Source organism: Biomphalaria glabrata, chromosome 2, assembly GCF_947242115.1.
Source record: "Biomphalaria glabrata chromosome 2, xgBioGlab47.1, whole genome shotgun sequence".
Taxonomy (NCBI): domain Eukaryota; kingdom Metazoa; phylum Mollusca; class Gastropoda; family Planorbidae; genus Biomphalaria; species Biomphalaria glabrata.
The window spans coordinates 27,008,201-27,022,928 of NC_074712.1; the positions used below are offsets into that span (position 1 = coordinate 27,008,201).

The 14,728-nt window shown below is 32.9% G+C and overlaps 1 protein-coding gene across 3 annotated transcripts in view; it reads left to right on the forward strand.

Annotated features, from left to right (window-relative positions):
• The first annotated feature begins 869 nt into the window (after nucleotides 1-869).
• The window catches only part of LOC106050889 (transient receptor potential cation channel subfamily M member-like 2), a 31,576-nt gene continuing 17,717 nt past the window's right edge, over nucleotides 870-14,728 (forward strand). Inside the window, exons 1-11 of one of the 3 annotated variants that reach the window (XM_056019790.1) lie at nucleotides 870-1,153; nucleotides 3,468-3,584; nucleotides 5,968-6,016; nucleotides 9,653-9,732; nucleotides 10,838-11,244; nucleotides 11,396-11,463; nucleotides 11,710-11,878; nucleotides 12,195-12,375; nucleotides 13,142-13,308; nucleotides 13,398-13,599; nucleotides 14,323-14,488. In XM_056019790.1, the coding sequence (XP_055875765.1) occupies nucleotides 10,924-11,244; nucleotides 11,396-11,463; nucleotides 11,710-11,878; nucleotides 12,195-12,375; nucleotides 13,142-13,308; nucleotides 13,398-13,599; nucleotides 14,323-14,488 (1,274 nt within the window). In that variant the 5' untranslated portion in view covers nucleotides 870-1,153; nucleotides 3,468-3,584; nucleotides 5,968-6,016; nucleotides 9,653-9,732; nucleotides 10,838-10,923. Of the gene's footprint in view, nucleotides 1,154-3,467; nucleotides 3,585-5,967; nucleotides 6,017-8,154; nucleotides 8,422-9,652; nucleotides 9,733-10,837; nucleotides 11,245-11,395; nucleotides 11,464-11,709; nucleotides 11,879-12,194; nucleotides 12,376-13,141; nucleotides 13,309-13,397; nucleotides 13,600-14,322; nucleotides 14,489-14,728 lie in introns of those variants that run through there. The other 2 variants (XM_056019788.1, XM_056019789.1) reach the window with 2 other exon arrangements.

Consider the following 14,728-nt stretch of genomic DNA (forward strand, 5'->3'; position numbering starts at 1 on the left):
AATTAATTTCCTTGTTTAAAATCATATTGAAACGTTCTACCTTAATCAAAAGCTTCTTTGAAACCCCGTGAGCTGAAATGGGACTGCATTTTTGTACACAACTTTAGGCTACAGTAATTACCCATGAAACGGTTCTGCTCTTGTAACCGCTAAAGCTAGAAATCAGTTAGCCTGTACATTACCTAGCTAATCTGCAAATTAACTGATTTGCTCCGTTAATGTTTGGATATAGAAAGCACAATTGCTCGGTAACATTAGAGCACATTATTTTTTGGTAGAACTATGTAGGAATCTCCCATGATCTAGGCCTCCGGCCTTGCCGGCTAATAGAAACCAGCGCTGCTCACGGAGGAGTGGTTCACAATAATAAATAAATGATCCTCTAGTTGTTGGAAAGTGGGGTCGGTCAAGAGCAAAGTCCTGGGGGAAAATATTTTCCTTAAGTCAAGGCCATAATTAGGCGCAATACAAGGGTCACATTACCTCAAACCAAAAGCAGTTTCTGTTTCTTGCTAAAAAAATTTAGTTTTGAAATTGAAAATACAAATGCATCTGAAATACTTTTTTAAGCCAGGTAAAAATATATTTCCTGTGTAGGGAAGGCGATTGGGAAAGGGGACGTTGAAATGTGCCTGTTTCCAAGTGAACCACATTGCCACTGTGCCTGTTTCCAAGTGAACCACATTGCCACTGTGCCTGTTTCCAAGTGAACCACATTGCCACTGTGCCTGTTTCCAAGTGAACCACATTGCCACTGTGCCTGTTTCCAAGTGAACCACATTGCCACTGGATTAGACGAAAGTGGAAAAATAAAGGAAGATAAGGTTTTTTTTCTAAAACATATTGGCTAGTAAACAAAATACATCGACCAGATAAACGACTCCAGCGCTATTGACTTAACCTACTTCTCCCTTATCAGCACCGTAATAATTTCAGTTTTATGTTACCTTGTTAAGATTGGCCTGGTCTGTGTTTACTACATTATTAAACCAATGACAAAGATATTCTGTATGTACCATAATGTGTTGTCATTCAATCTGGACTTGTTTATAAAGTTACTTTGCAGTATTTAGGTTTAGTGATGGATCTTAATTTGCACCAAGTTAAATATTTACTAACAAATCTATGGTCGCAGCAATGTTTTAACTTAAAGGTAGGTTTGTAACCTAAATATTTGTTAAAAGACGTACAATTTATACAATTGTATTATTATTTCTTCTTGATTTAAAGGTCAGTAAAGTATTATCTGCTTATTAGTTCGAACACATCACTAAAGGTTTTAATGATAAAGTCAAGGCTTATGTATAATTATTAGGGGAAAAAAGGGAAAATCTTTGCTAATTGACCACATTAGCAGGATTCAAGCTGTACTGTTATAGGTGTTAAAATTAAATGATCCTCAGAGTTATGTACAATCATTTACTTGACTCTTTTTTTAAGAAAAAAAAATGTGCGCTGTATGACGTCTTTCTTAACAAGAGTAGGATCTTTCCACCAAGACCTTTACAAACGTACATTCTCAACTGCCAAGAATGTATATCGTATTTCAGTATCAAAACTTTCCGCTATTTTTACAAAGCTTATATCGACTCACTCTGTGTGTCAAAAAGTTTGAGCATATTGTTTCTCCCATTTTTCCAACCCTCGGATGAACTTTTCACAATTATTCATTGTACCTGAACATGAATCAATAAAAAAAAATTAACCAATTAGTAAATTAATTATTGGTTATTAATTATTGTGTCTGATATTGAAATAAGGGGAATAACTGCTACTAAATGAAAGATGTGAATGTATATATGGATTTAATCCTCTTAGTAAGTTATGACACGTTTTTTCTCCAAATTCCCATTGTCGGATCAAGTTGAAATTTTGCATAATTATTCATAGTCAATTTCAATACATGAATCAGTCCAAAATTTATCAATTAGTTAATCAATTAGTATTAATTAATTATTTTTTTTTATATGGCAGAAAGGGCTAAACCCTGCCATTTTAAAATAACTGGCAGTAATTAGCGGTTCTTTCCCTTAGATAAGCTTTGTTTTTTTTTTTTAAAGGATCCTTTTTTTTTTCTTTTGCTTGTTAAATTTAATTTTATTTGATTTGCGGTTTTCTGATTCAAAATACTGCCCTATAAACCACGTAGGCCAAAATCGATTTTTTTTTTATTCTGTTGCTAAAAGCAATCTCTACATACCTAATGAACAAAGACACGCACTATATGCAGTGGCGTAGCATGTTACCCGTGGACCCGGGTTCTAGAATATATTGGTAGGCCCTCTTCCACAATAAGACGAATACAATGTTTGGCAAAACAATTGAGTAATGTGAAAGTATCAGTACATTGACCAAAAGACATTACAATGCAAGTAGAGAAGCGTTTTAATCCTCTTATTACGTCTAACTCAGAACTCCAACACGAAGTTAAAGTCAATGTTTGTGTAATTTTTGATTAGTATTAAACGAGTTAACGGAGTTTCAAATCTATAAAGAAATGTTTTATGAGTCCAATTTTCCATTCTACACATTGACATTCCTAATACACTTCTTGGTGTCAAACTTTGAAACATTGATACAAACTAGTATTTAGTTCTACGTCCATTACTTAACAGTAAATAGTTGGAACATTTACTTACTGAACATTTCTCTGGCCTTCTAAGTAGCAAAGTAAGAAACCAGTGCATCAATTTCTTAATTCGAGAGCGGCTTCTTCTGAAGAAACAATGCCCAAAGGTTCCAGTCATATTAGAAACACCTTCATAGCTTTAGCCTCGTAGTTTATTTAAGGATAAATGTTTTTTTTAAAGTAATAAGATCATTTGTTCAGCTAATTTTGCTGACGTCTTATTCTCATATATATGAAACCTAGAAATGATTATCTAATTTCTATTTCTTTGGATGTTACGTCATCGAAGATCACTAGCAGTATCAAAAAAATAATACAAATTTAATATCAACTTTTTATTTGTCTTGACTGCTGGCACCAATGAAAGAGACAAATGGTGCAGAATGGATGTCCTAAAGTACAGGTATTTTTTCCCCGAACTGCATTTCCCAACAGATCTATTATCTCGTCTTGAATCTGTTGAGCTTTGATTTCCTGTCAAATTTGAATATTCATAGCAATTTTCTGAGGTTTTTGTATAAATATATGGCGTTAAATTTCTTTAAGAGCTATGAACCAAGTTTCAACCAAATACTAGTCATTGGTCAGAGAATGACACTATTCCATGATAAATGTAGTTATCTCTCTAACTTCTAGATCTTGTTATAAACCTGATCCCCATGTCGGTTACCTCCTTAATTGTAATAACTCAAGCAAGTTCAACTTGAACGATTCCTAAGTTAACACTCTGATGATTCTTTGGCTTGCTAAATATTTAATGTTATTTTTATTTTGTTTAGATTTCATCTCCTTTTTATTCTGATATAATGATTACAATAAAATTTTGTATGCAATACAGAAGACAACAAAACAATGCAATGAAGACTTTCGAGGACGCATCGTCTTGATTGAATGTCTTACAGTATCTCACAATATAAACTTCATCGGATTAAATAGTTGTTTTTTTTATGTCAGAGTAAGTAAGATTGGAAAAACGACTGTTTCATCATATGCCACAATGCAATGATGTTATTACATATTTTAAATACAAACCAAAATAAAAACATATTAAGTTTTGAGAAAATTGAATAATTTGCAGCTTTATCGAAATTTTAATTATAATTAATGACAATCAGGATTAGTCCTGATACTTAACCAAACTCTCCCCCCCCCCCCCAATCCCTGTACTACTACCAATAGCTTTATGAACAGACAAGGAAAAAAAAAAGAATGGGACGATATGGAAACGATTGTCACCTCAAACGCACGGCTAGGGCTAGCCACCATTACCATTGACAAAACCTGATGCAAAGCAAATCCGTACAATAAAGCTTAAAACCTGGTTTTGAAGTTCATACTAATGTTGGTACAACGATCAGGATATTTTGAGGGAGCTTTTCAAATTCTATTTTTTATCTTTTTTTTACAAAAGTGCATTTATGTTTTCACTTTGGTGTCATCCCAAAGTTCTAAATAAGTCAAGAGTCATGGGCCCAAGCGCAGTAGGCCCCTCATGGTCGTGGGCCCGGGTTCATTGAACCCCTTCGCGCCATGGATGCTACGCCACTGACTAGATGGCGTTCATAGTAAGTCGTAATCAAATAAAAGTTTCCCATTTTATTCAGTTGATGTAGGGCCGGCCTTAGGAATTGCAGAGATCAGTTTAATGGATGCTTGCGAGGCCCCTCCCCCTTCTAATTATTTTGTTACAATAACAACTATAACTATTAATTATATCATGTTTTCAACTGTGGGTCCCAGAAGAGGAATAAATGTATACTGAAATTGTTAGGATAGGTTTGAGTTTGTTTTTTCTAGTATCCTCCTTTAAAAAATAATTTGGATTAAACTGAACTACACGTCTAAATAAAGATAATAGTTTCTCAGCTTTTGTACTTCTTGCATCTTGAACTTATACATTTTTAAAGTTTAAGTATTGTAGAGGATGATTTGGTTTAATTATATAGATCTTTAGGAAGGTTAATGTTCGTTGCAACAGATTAGCCACCGTAGCAAGATTGAATTAAAACAGATAGATTATAAAACTGTTACTTGTACACGATGGAGCATCGGTGTCCCTTTTTCAAAAAGAAAAACAGTTTAGTATTATGTAGTCCAGAGGTGGGCAACCTTATTCTATCGAGGGCCGCATTACATTGTTTTTTTTTTAGAAATGGGGGGGCCGCATATATGTAATATGCATTTACAACTTAGAAAAATACTCGAAATGTCTTTTAATTAACATGTAAACTGTATTAAAATTTTACATTTTTTAAAACTACCAATTGAGGCATTACAAGTTTTAGCGATTTTTAAAGACTAATTTAACGAATATTTGTTTATAATTTTGTTACCGTATTTTTACTTCACATCAATTCATCACAACAATTCATTTGTACAGTTGTACTTAATGTGAAGTATTTAACTGTTTACACTCGTGCAAAATGTTCCGAAACTGTGGTATTAGCTTACTAGTTCTTATCCTTGTGACTTCTGTCAAATTACAGTCAGTCAGCATCGACACTTGTTTTTTTTTTCAAACAAAATAAAAATTCTTGTTCACTGATGTATGTGGATCCAAATATTACAAAAAGTTTAGCATAAAGTTTTTTAAGTATGGAAATACAGCTTCTGGCACCCATAGAACTCCAGTGGAAGAACTGACTGGAACTTTTCTTTCAAGTCATAATTTGCTTGGAAGTATTTCCTTTGGAGCTTGATCAGCTTCTGTACACAATTGTAAAGTAAGGGTACTGAAAGTTGGTTTTAATATTCTTGAAGTCTTAAAATTTGCTTTCAAATTCCACATGTCTTGTACTTTACAAGCATTTTACTATAAATAGTTTCACCTTTCAACAAAGAAATCTGTTTTCACTTGTTTGCCTGGAGAAACGGAAAAGCTTTGTTTGAAAAGATGCACATACATTTTATGTGCAAGCAACCCATTGCAATACTTCCGATAAATAACATGAAGTCTGTCTTCCACTCTTCATTATGAATTTTAGTAACAAAGAGACAGTCCTTTAAGGAACATAATAATTTCTTCCTTGAGATCCCATATTCTTTTCAATACCTTGCCCATGCTAAGCGTATACTACTGTGGTACCGAACATCGGAATGTTTTGTTTCCATATCTTGAAGTAGTTCTCGAAGCTGCCTGTGGTTAAGACCCCTAGCTACGATACGTTTAATTGCTGAAATAATTCAGCCAATAATATATTTGATATTCAATGCAGCTTTATGCAAACTTTTCAGTGTAGAGTTAATGGTTGGGACAGGAGATCTGTATATTAGTTTTCAAAAGATTTTAATAATTTCCGAATATTTCCAGGACATTTGCGTATATTTTGTAATTTCAGGAGATTTCCAGGAGCTTCTGGTAAATCAGGAGGCCGCGGGAAATCTGTTGTAAGTTATAAAATGGTTTAATTTAATAATTTACATCTAGAATTAGAGCGGGTCTTATGAAAGTGCGGGGCCCACTGCGGTCGCATAGGTTGCAGTGGCCTAAGGCCGGCCCTGCAAAATAACGGCGTATGCTACGCCGTGGGTCGACAGTTCTATATATGTTGTGTTGTTTCTAGAAATCGGGGAAATTGTCAAAATAAATGTGAAGGATTATCCACTGACCTACTGGATTATCCAATGTGTTCTCGGGTGTGGAGGTTGTTGTTATTTTATAAAAGTATGTTGGCTTCCTTCAGTCATAGAACGACTATGGTTCATCTTGAACACTTTTTCATGTGGCTGTGGAGCTCTATTTTGGAGAGACACTCCCGTCCACAAATAGCGCAGGTTTAGGTGGCTTTTGCTTTGGTGGTAGAGGAGCTGAGGCATCTACAACGCAAAATCGTATGCTTCTAGAAACAAAAGTGCAGCTGAAATTTCAAATCTGCTAATCAGTCCTCTTCATTATCCCAGTTGTTTGGGGGGGGGGGGGGGGGAGTTGAAAACCTCTCTCAGCTCTCATGAAATTTTGTTTTCTAGAGGCCTATAATTTTGTTCGTTATTTTTTTGTTTTGTTTTGTTTGTTGAATGAACCTCAATTATCACCACTTTGACTTAAGTGTCTGTAGTTTGCTTTAGTCGCTGTTACTTTACTAAAGGAACCCGGTCAAATTCAGGTAACAGAGTATATAAAGTACTGACAGATCGAGGGTGCTCTAGGGGCGGTCGCCCCCCCCCCCACACACACACACACATTGAGCGTAAGATATATTTGATAAGATAGATCAATAGATAGATCTAAATATCTAAATATCTTTATAAGTTGACAAGCTTATGTGGAATGAGATGGCTAAGTGACTAAGCGCTGCTTTTCTTTCTTTTTTTTTTTTTTGTTTGTTTCTTGATGCTGCCAGTGCCCCGTTGATCTAAATCAACATTTTTACTCCGACGAGCAGTGCATCTGAAAAACTTTCTTTCTGCTATCGACGCCCATCGTAAACTGTTGGACTGTTGTTGTTTTTTTTCGGTATTTTAGCGAGCGCTAACATCGACAACAACTCCGCAAGACGTAAATACATTTATCAAGATGACTGCACTCTTCACTCATGCTTAAAGGAACTTTCAAATTTATCACATCGAAAGACGGCTGTCAATGATTTCTCCTCCAAGGCAAAAACATTTATCACATTCTAGGCCTAATAACTTAAAGAGTAGGCCTATAATTATGTGCAAATGAAAACATAGCGTCACTATACTAACGTTCCATAGAGTAGTTCACACGTGTAAGTGTGTTTATACATATATAGGATTATAATAGGGTTTACATGGGGTTAGGGTTTGGAAAAAATATCCCCCCTTCCCCTGCACTCCAAAGTTCTGGATCCGCTAGTGTGTAAAATTCTTTTTACATTATCAACCCGAGTGTGTGTACTGACATTAAGATTATACAGGTAGGCCTAAAACTTCGGACTGGTGTCCAGTTTCAGTTTGCCCGTCTTCGTCCTCTAAATGTTTACATTCCTTTCACGAAAAATAAAAAAGAGAAAATATCCGTCACCCTTATCTTATATTATATGCTTCAAAAAAAATTACATCCTACGCATTTCATGTGTCAATCATTTACTGGAACGAGCCTCGGTTGACCAGGTACTAGATCAAAATCTATACGGAATAGCTAGCAGAACAATAGGCCTACTCCAAGGCCTTGAGATTCGATGATTTGTAACCTTTGCGTACCTAGATCTATTATATGCCCTAGGCCTATATAGACCTACCAATTTGTAAAATTCAATGATATGGCCTTTTTTTTCCGTTCGCATATTTTAAAACAAGCATAAGTCAATGTCTATTGAAAACGTACTTTACTAGATCTAGTAGATTATCTAGATTTAAATTTCTCTTATAAATTTTAAGGTGTGGCAATAACCCTGTCAAACTTCACATGTTCAAGTGTTGACTCTGACGTCTGCATCCGAGTTCTCTCTCTCTCTCTTACTCTTTTTAAATAGAAGAAAGGTTCCTTTTTATATGTCGTCATTTTTCTTTCCGCTTAGTTAAGCACGAATAATAATAAGGGGCCCAAACGTTTAAAAAAAAAAAAAAAAAGGTTCCAGGTCATCGGGTTCGCTAAATCTAGAAACTTAGCACTGATTGAAAGAGGAGCCCTCACCTGTCGCGCGCTGATTCACGATCTATAAACAATGTGTCGCCCCTGCATGAGTTGACGTGCCTTTAGTAGGCGCACACATCAAGCAGTATTTGAAATCAATGATTCTAGACCTATTCAATCTTGATCGCTGGAAGTAATCTCACTCTAGATCTAGTATATATCCCGAGTCGGCTCAGTTACGAAATTCGTTTGTCAAGTAGGCCCTATCAAAAATATTACTTTTTACTAATTTAATTTAACTAATCTAGTTACTAGTAGGCCTACCTGCCTGTAGTATTAGATTATTATTTATTATGGCCTAGGCTCTATTCTATAGTAGGCATATCTAAATTTAGTTAAACATAAATCTATTACGCCTATGATTATAATATACATCTAATAGTTATTTTTAATTTTTAAATTTAGCAAATTTATAAATAGCCTACAATAGGCCTATATAGTGGCTATAGTCAGTATACTAGTATAGAGTCTATAACTATAATACAAAGGTTATAGACTATAGGTCTATAAAATATATAGTCTAGTAGGCCTATAGATCTAGAATCTAGAATAATTCTAGTCTTCTAGATATATTATCATATATGTAAATCAGCCGTAGACCTGATTTGCTGATAATATAACAAACTTGATTGTGATGGACTGATAGTAATAGATAGAAATACATAATATATATAGCCTAGCCTAAGCTATAGATCAAATTATTAAATTGATATTGACCATTTAATATAAATGAATCTAGATTTTGATCTAGAATTACTTATTCAATTTAGTCTTAGATCTAGATCATATAACTAGACCCTTTAACTGGTATAAGTTATTAAAGTTAGGCCTACATTATTAATTAACCTAAATCTGTCAGTGTGTTACAGACAACTATATAGTCTTTTATCATAATTATATTCTTATGAATTACAGACATTCCTTCAAAAGAGAAGAAATCCTATGCATATCCATGTGTTGATCTTGTCATGTTAACATGCTCATTAGAGACTTCAATTAATAACTCTGCTAAAAGTAATTGGTTTTCCTGGCTGATTCAGGCAACCTGGACATTCCATTCTCTAATATATGCACTAGGGTCACTAGGGAAGAATTAATGAGCACATGTTGAATTTGTCCTAGCAAATGAAGTAAACCCCCTTGAGGGGGGGGGGGCCCTTGACTATAATATGCCCATATGGAATTTGGTTATACTGTTGTATGCTTTAGTTTTTACTAGGCTTATATCAACACACTCTGTCTGTCTGTCTGGTAAAAAGTTTTTACAAGTTATTTCTCAGACACACAATCTCAGATCACTCAGATCAAGCTGAAATTTTGCACAATTATTTTTTTTATCTGACAACACAAGAATTGGTAAAAAAAAAATATAACTAATTAGTAGTTAAGCTTTGGTAATTAAAAATTTTGTTTGGTATCTTGGACAGAGAAAAGAAATTGTGCTTGACTGAAGTGGTTGTAGGCCTATAAGGTGAATTAGCTCCCTTTATAGGTCGCCGCTTTGAAAGTAAGTTGGAAACAAACAAGACATAACTATATAATCTACTATAGTCATAAGCATGGTACCTGTGTTAATATTAGAAGATATTACGTCATTGTTTGTTGTCTATGTTTTATGCGAAAGCAAAGAATCGGACGGAAATAAAAAGTTAGTTATATATGTCTACCTTGATCAAGACAGTCTCGTTATTATCATTATTAATTAGTAACGTCTACAGTAATTCATTATTAATCTGTGACTACAGAACAGTACCTCACTAGCAGAGTGGTTAGTATGTCGGCTTGAGTAGGCATGAGTTTGAATTCAGGTTGTTCCCCCCCCCCCCTTTTTTTTATGATTACTTTTGAAAACTGATTATGACAAAATTGACCCAGATATCCCTTAAAGTTCTTTCTCCCCACCCTTCCACCCCTTTTTCCCAACTGGTCCAGATATTTGATAGGATCATAGGGAATTGAAAAAGCTGACAGCTTGAAATAGCGCTAAACAAAATCAATCGGTAAAAATATTTCTAATTACACAGATTTATTGTTGTTGGTCTGGTTCTATTACAAATTATTATTACATGACTGATCCAAACTAATTAGTACACTTTTGGTAAACTTTAATGATAAAAATTTAATGAACCTCTACTAAGACCTTATTTAGACTTATTTTTCTATTTTGGTCTTACAAGGCATCAAAGTATGTATAATTTTCAGACTTTGAAAGATAATAATTGGATTATTTTCTTTTTTTCCTGTGTAAATATTCTCATAATTAGTAACCTTTTATTTGCACAATCACATAGGTCTACTATAACATTGTGATTGTAGGCATTCTAAGCATTAATTTGCCACTTTTATAGAGAAATCCTTTTTTACAGTAGTTTTTGTTAAAGGACACTAATATGGAAGACAAAATTTATTTTTTTAATGAATTGTTTGTTAATTACTAATTTCTTGATTTGTGATTTTGTGTATTTATTGCATTTTATAGAGTTAAACTGAATTTCATTTTAAAGTTGTGTTTAGTGATAATAGAGTGTATATATATCTTACATGCTTTTGGTTTAGTCTACTATATATATTTTGAAAAATATTATTTTGATGTTATCAATAATTTTTTCCAGGAAAATCAACATAATATACAAAATGAAGCTACTTCTTGTTGAACTAGAAGAATTCACTTATCTAGTTTTCCAAAGAACTATTGATAATGAACACAACGTCTGCCAGTTTGACTTTTACTGAGACTCAAGATAAATATAAAAAACATTTAAAAGAAAAAGCCTTAACTTCTAAAACTTCAGAATGGAACATAAATTACATCAAAGATAAATCCGAACAAAAATATATAGAAAAAGTTACAGAAAATTTGGAACATGTTAATACAATTAACACTAATACACCTTCTACACCATCTTTAAGTACTTTAGTCTTAGAAAACAATTTTGAAGCTAAAAGAATGTCATCCAGTGAAAACAGAGAAGAACCAGATGGAACTTCATCTTCACAAGGGAGTTTTTATTTAAATTCAGTATGTTAATACTGTTGTGTTTGTTACTTTTTGTATAGTAATAGCTTAATAGAAATGTGTTAAAATATTAGAATTTAAAAAATGTATTTATAATTTTTACAAGAAATATTTAAGACCAATGATTAATTAATTTTCTTTTCTTGTTTGTTAGATAGAAACAGCAGAATTTATCAAACAAAATATCCACCAAAGAGAGTGTATTCTTTTTGTACCTAAAGAGTAAGTATAGAAGCAAATAGTTCCATAGTTCAATGGTGTTGATTACTTAACAAATATAGAGATGCCTGTAAAATTAATTAATAAGTCTTTATAAAATTAGATAGTTTATACATAATTTACTTATAGATTTTATAACAGTTTAAATTGATTTAGATTGGTATTTTGCAAATTTAGTACACATCTTATGAATACATTTAATTGTACTGATAAATACTGATGCTATTGATGACATTATTTTGTTAAAAGGGCAAATAAATGTAAATGTGGCAGAGCTGAAGCAGAACATGTTAAGGATGTGAAGAAAGCTGAGCCCTCCTTTGAATGGAAAGCCAAAGATCACACCAAAACAATGCCTTGCTTTTGTTTTGGACAAATACAATTTAGAGGTTTTGGAGGCAGCATGACAACACCATTAGTATGTATTGGACTTGATGTCTTTGTTTTAGAATACAAATTAATATGATTGAGTTAAGCCTGTTATTGTTTGCTCAAGTGGGAAAAAACTGAAGAGCATAAGAATACATTTTATAGGCATGCTTAAATCCTTAACATTTTATGTAAGTATTTGTAGAAATCACAATTTCTGTTTAACATAAAATTTTATTTCCTATGCTCCTCTTATAATATTATTTCTTAAAGCCTTTCACAAATAATACCAATATTATTATTATAGTTTTAAAAATGTATTTTGGCTAATTTTTTAATGTACTGACTAATTATTATCAAAACAGTATGCTTGCATAGATACAGACAGTAAATGTCAGGATGTATGGGAACTTATGATTGAAAAATGGAAAATGCCAATACCTCGGTTGTTGATATCCGTGACAGGTGGTGCTCAGAGATTTGAACTGAAGCCAAGACTCAGTGCTATTCTTAAGCAAGGACTAATAGAAGCTGCTCTTAATACAGGTTTTATTGCTATTTTATCTTTGAGAAATATACTTAAAATGTAGATATACATAAATTAGATAGAAAAGAAAAAAAGGGAAACTTTTTTTTTTTACCAGATATTTTATCAGTCAATGAACATCCCTACATTCCAATGCTGTCTTATTGGTCATTGTAACTGATGCATAATCATGTAATGTTAGTTGTCTGCACACGATGCTGAAAAATATTTTGGTAGCAACTGGGTTTGTGTAGTCATGTGAAACCCTGCACTCATCCTTAATCTTCGGAATCGAAGACATTGCCATTAATGTTGACTATTACATTTTTTTTTTATTGATAAATTTTGTAACATATAGGAACAATACTAGACTATATCCATGATACACATAACACAATATTAACCTGAAAGCATAAAATTATTAGTGCTGTAAAATGTTTTACAAAGACAGTCCAGTGCGCATACCGCAGGACCGCTTGAAACATACACTACGCATCATATAAATTTGTAATAGTAATTATTGAGGGCTGCTAATTACAAATATATTTAAAATTAAATATTATTAAGCAATCAGAAACAATTAATATTTCAACTGTATTAGCATTACTAGCACTAAATAAACTTATTTACTTACTGTAATGAATATTACATTAGATGGTACTATCCAATGATGTAAATTATTTTTTTAGTCAAGATTTCTACTATAACTTTTATCTTGTCACAGGAATGTTCAACATAATTTTCTTAAGAAATATTTTTTAAAGTCTACAATATATTTCTTTCAAGGTGCTTGGATAATAACTGGTGGAACAAAATCTGGTGTGATGGAGTTTGTTGGGGAAGCAGTTAAAGATCACATGACTATAAAAGGCAGTAGTTCAGATGATATTCTCGTTGCTCTTGGTGTGGTCACTTGGGGAATTGTAGGAAATAAAGACGCACTTAAAGGAGGGGTAACTCATATATTTGGTTTGGCAATTAATGTTCCAGATATATAAAAAAGACAAAAAATGTGTAACTACTATTTTTTATATTTTTTAAGGATGATGGATTTGGTTTGTGGCCTGCAGAGTATGAATCTGGTAAACTTTCCCCTAAAGCCACAGCTCTTGACCCAAACCACACCCACTTTCTTCTGGTAGATGATGGATCAGAAGGCATGTTTGGGCGGGAGATTCCTTTCCGATCAAGATTTGAAAAGTTCATCTCTGATTTGAATCCTCCTGGTGTTTCCAAAGATCAAGGTGAAAGTTTGCTTATATTCTAAATTATTTTTTATTGGTAAAGAAAGCAATGCTTTGATATATCAATCAATTTTAAGCATTACATTACAAAAGTTACAGAGGCATGGCTTCTGAACTGGGCTTCTGGGATTGAAAAGACTTGGATTTTTTATTTTGGGTGCATCTGAGTCCACCCAGCTCTAATGGGTACCTGACATTAGTTGGGGAAAAGTAAAGGCGGTTGGTCATTGTGCTGGCCACATGACACCCTCAATAATTATGGGTTACAGAAACAGATGACCTTTACATCATCTGCTCTATAGATCGCATGGTCTAAAAGGGGAACTTTACTTTATATTATAGTAGTTGCTATTGATTTATTATCTTAATTTTTATAATGAAAGTACAGAAATATATATGTAAAAATCCTTTTTTTTTTTACATTTTTTATTTGTTGTTTTTGAAAATTCATATTCCTAATGTGTTTGACATTAGGAAATTCATATTCCTAATGTGTTTGATTTCAGAAATTCATATTCCTATTGTGTTTGATTTCAGAAATTCATATTCCTATTGTGTTTGATTTCAGAAATTCATATTCCTAATGTGTTTGATTTCAGAAATTCATATTCCTAATGTGTTTGATTTCAGAAATTCATATTCCTAATGTGTTTGAATTCAGAAATTCATATTCCTAATGTGTTTGATTTCAGAAATTCGTATTCCTAATGTTTTTGATTTCAGAAATTCATATTCCTAATGTGTTAATTGTTGTGGAAGGAGGAGTTGGAACAATAGATACTGTTAGAGAATCCTTAGCTAATGAAACTCCAGTAGTTCTTATCAAGGGCTCTGGTAGGGCTGCTGATTACCTTGCAACAAGCTTTGATGATGCAACCAAAGATCCAGAGTATGTATAATAAGAATGCTTTTCATAATAAACTTTCAAATAGTTTTTTTTTTTTTAAATAATAATAATAATTGTATTATTATTATTATTATTGAGGAATGTGTCTTACAATTTTGCATTACACCTTTAGTAACAGGCAGAAAGAAAAGTGTTGTTTTTTATATTTAATTAACATTGTTATCAAATTATTTTCTAAAACTTCTATTTATTTCTCTGTACAATTTTCTAATGTTGAAGCAT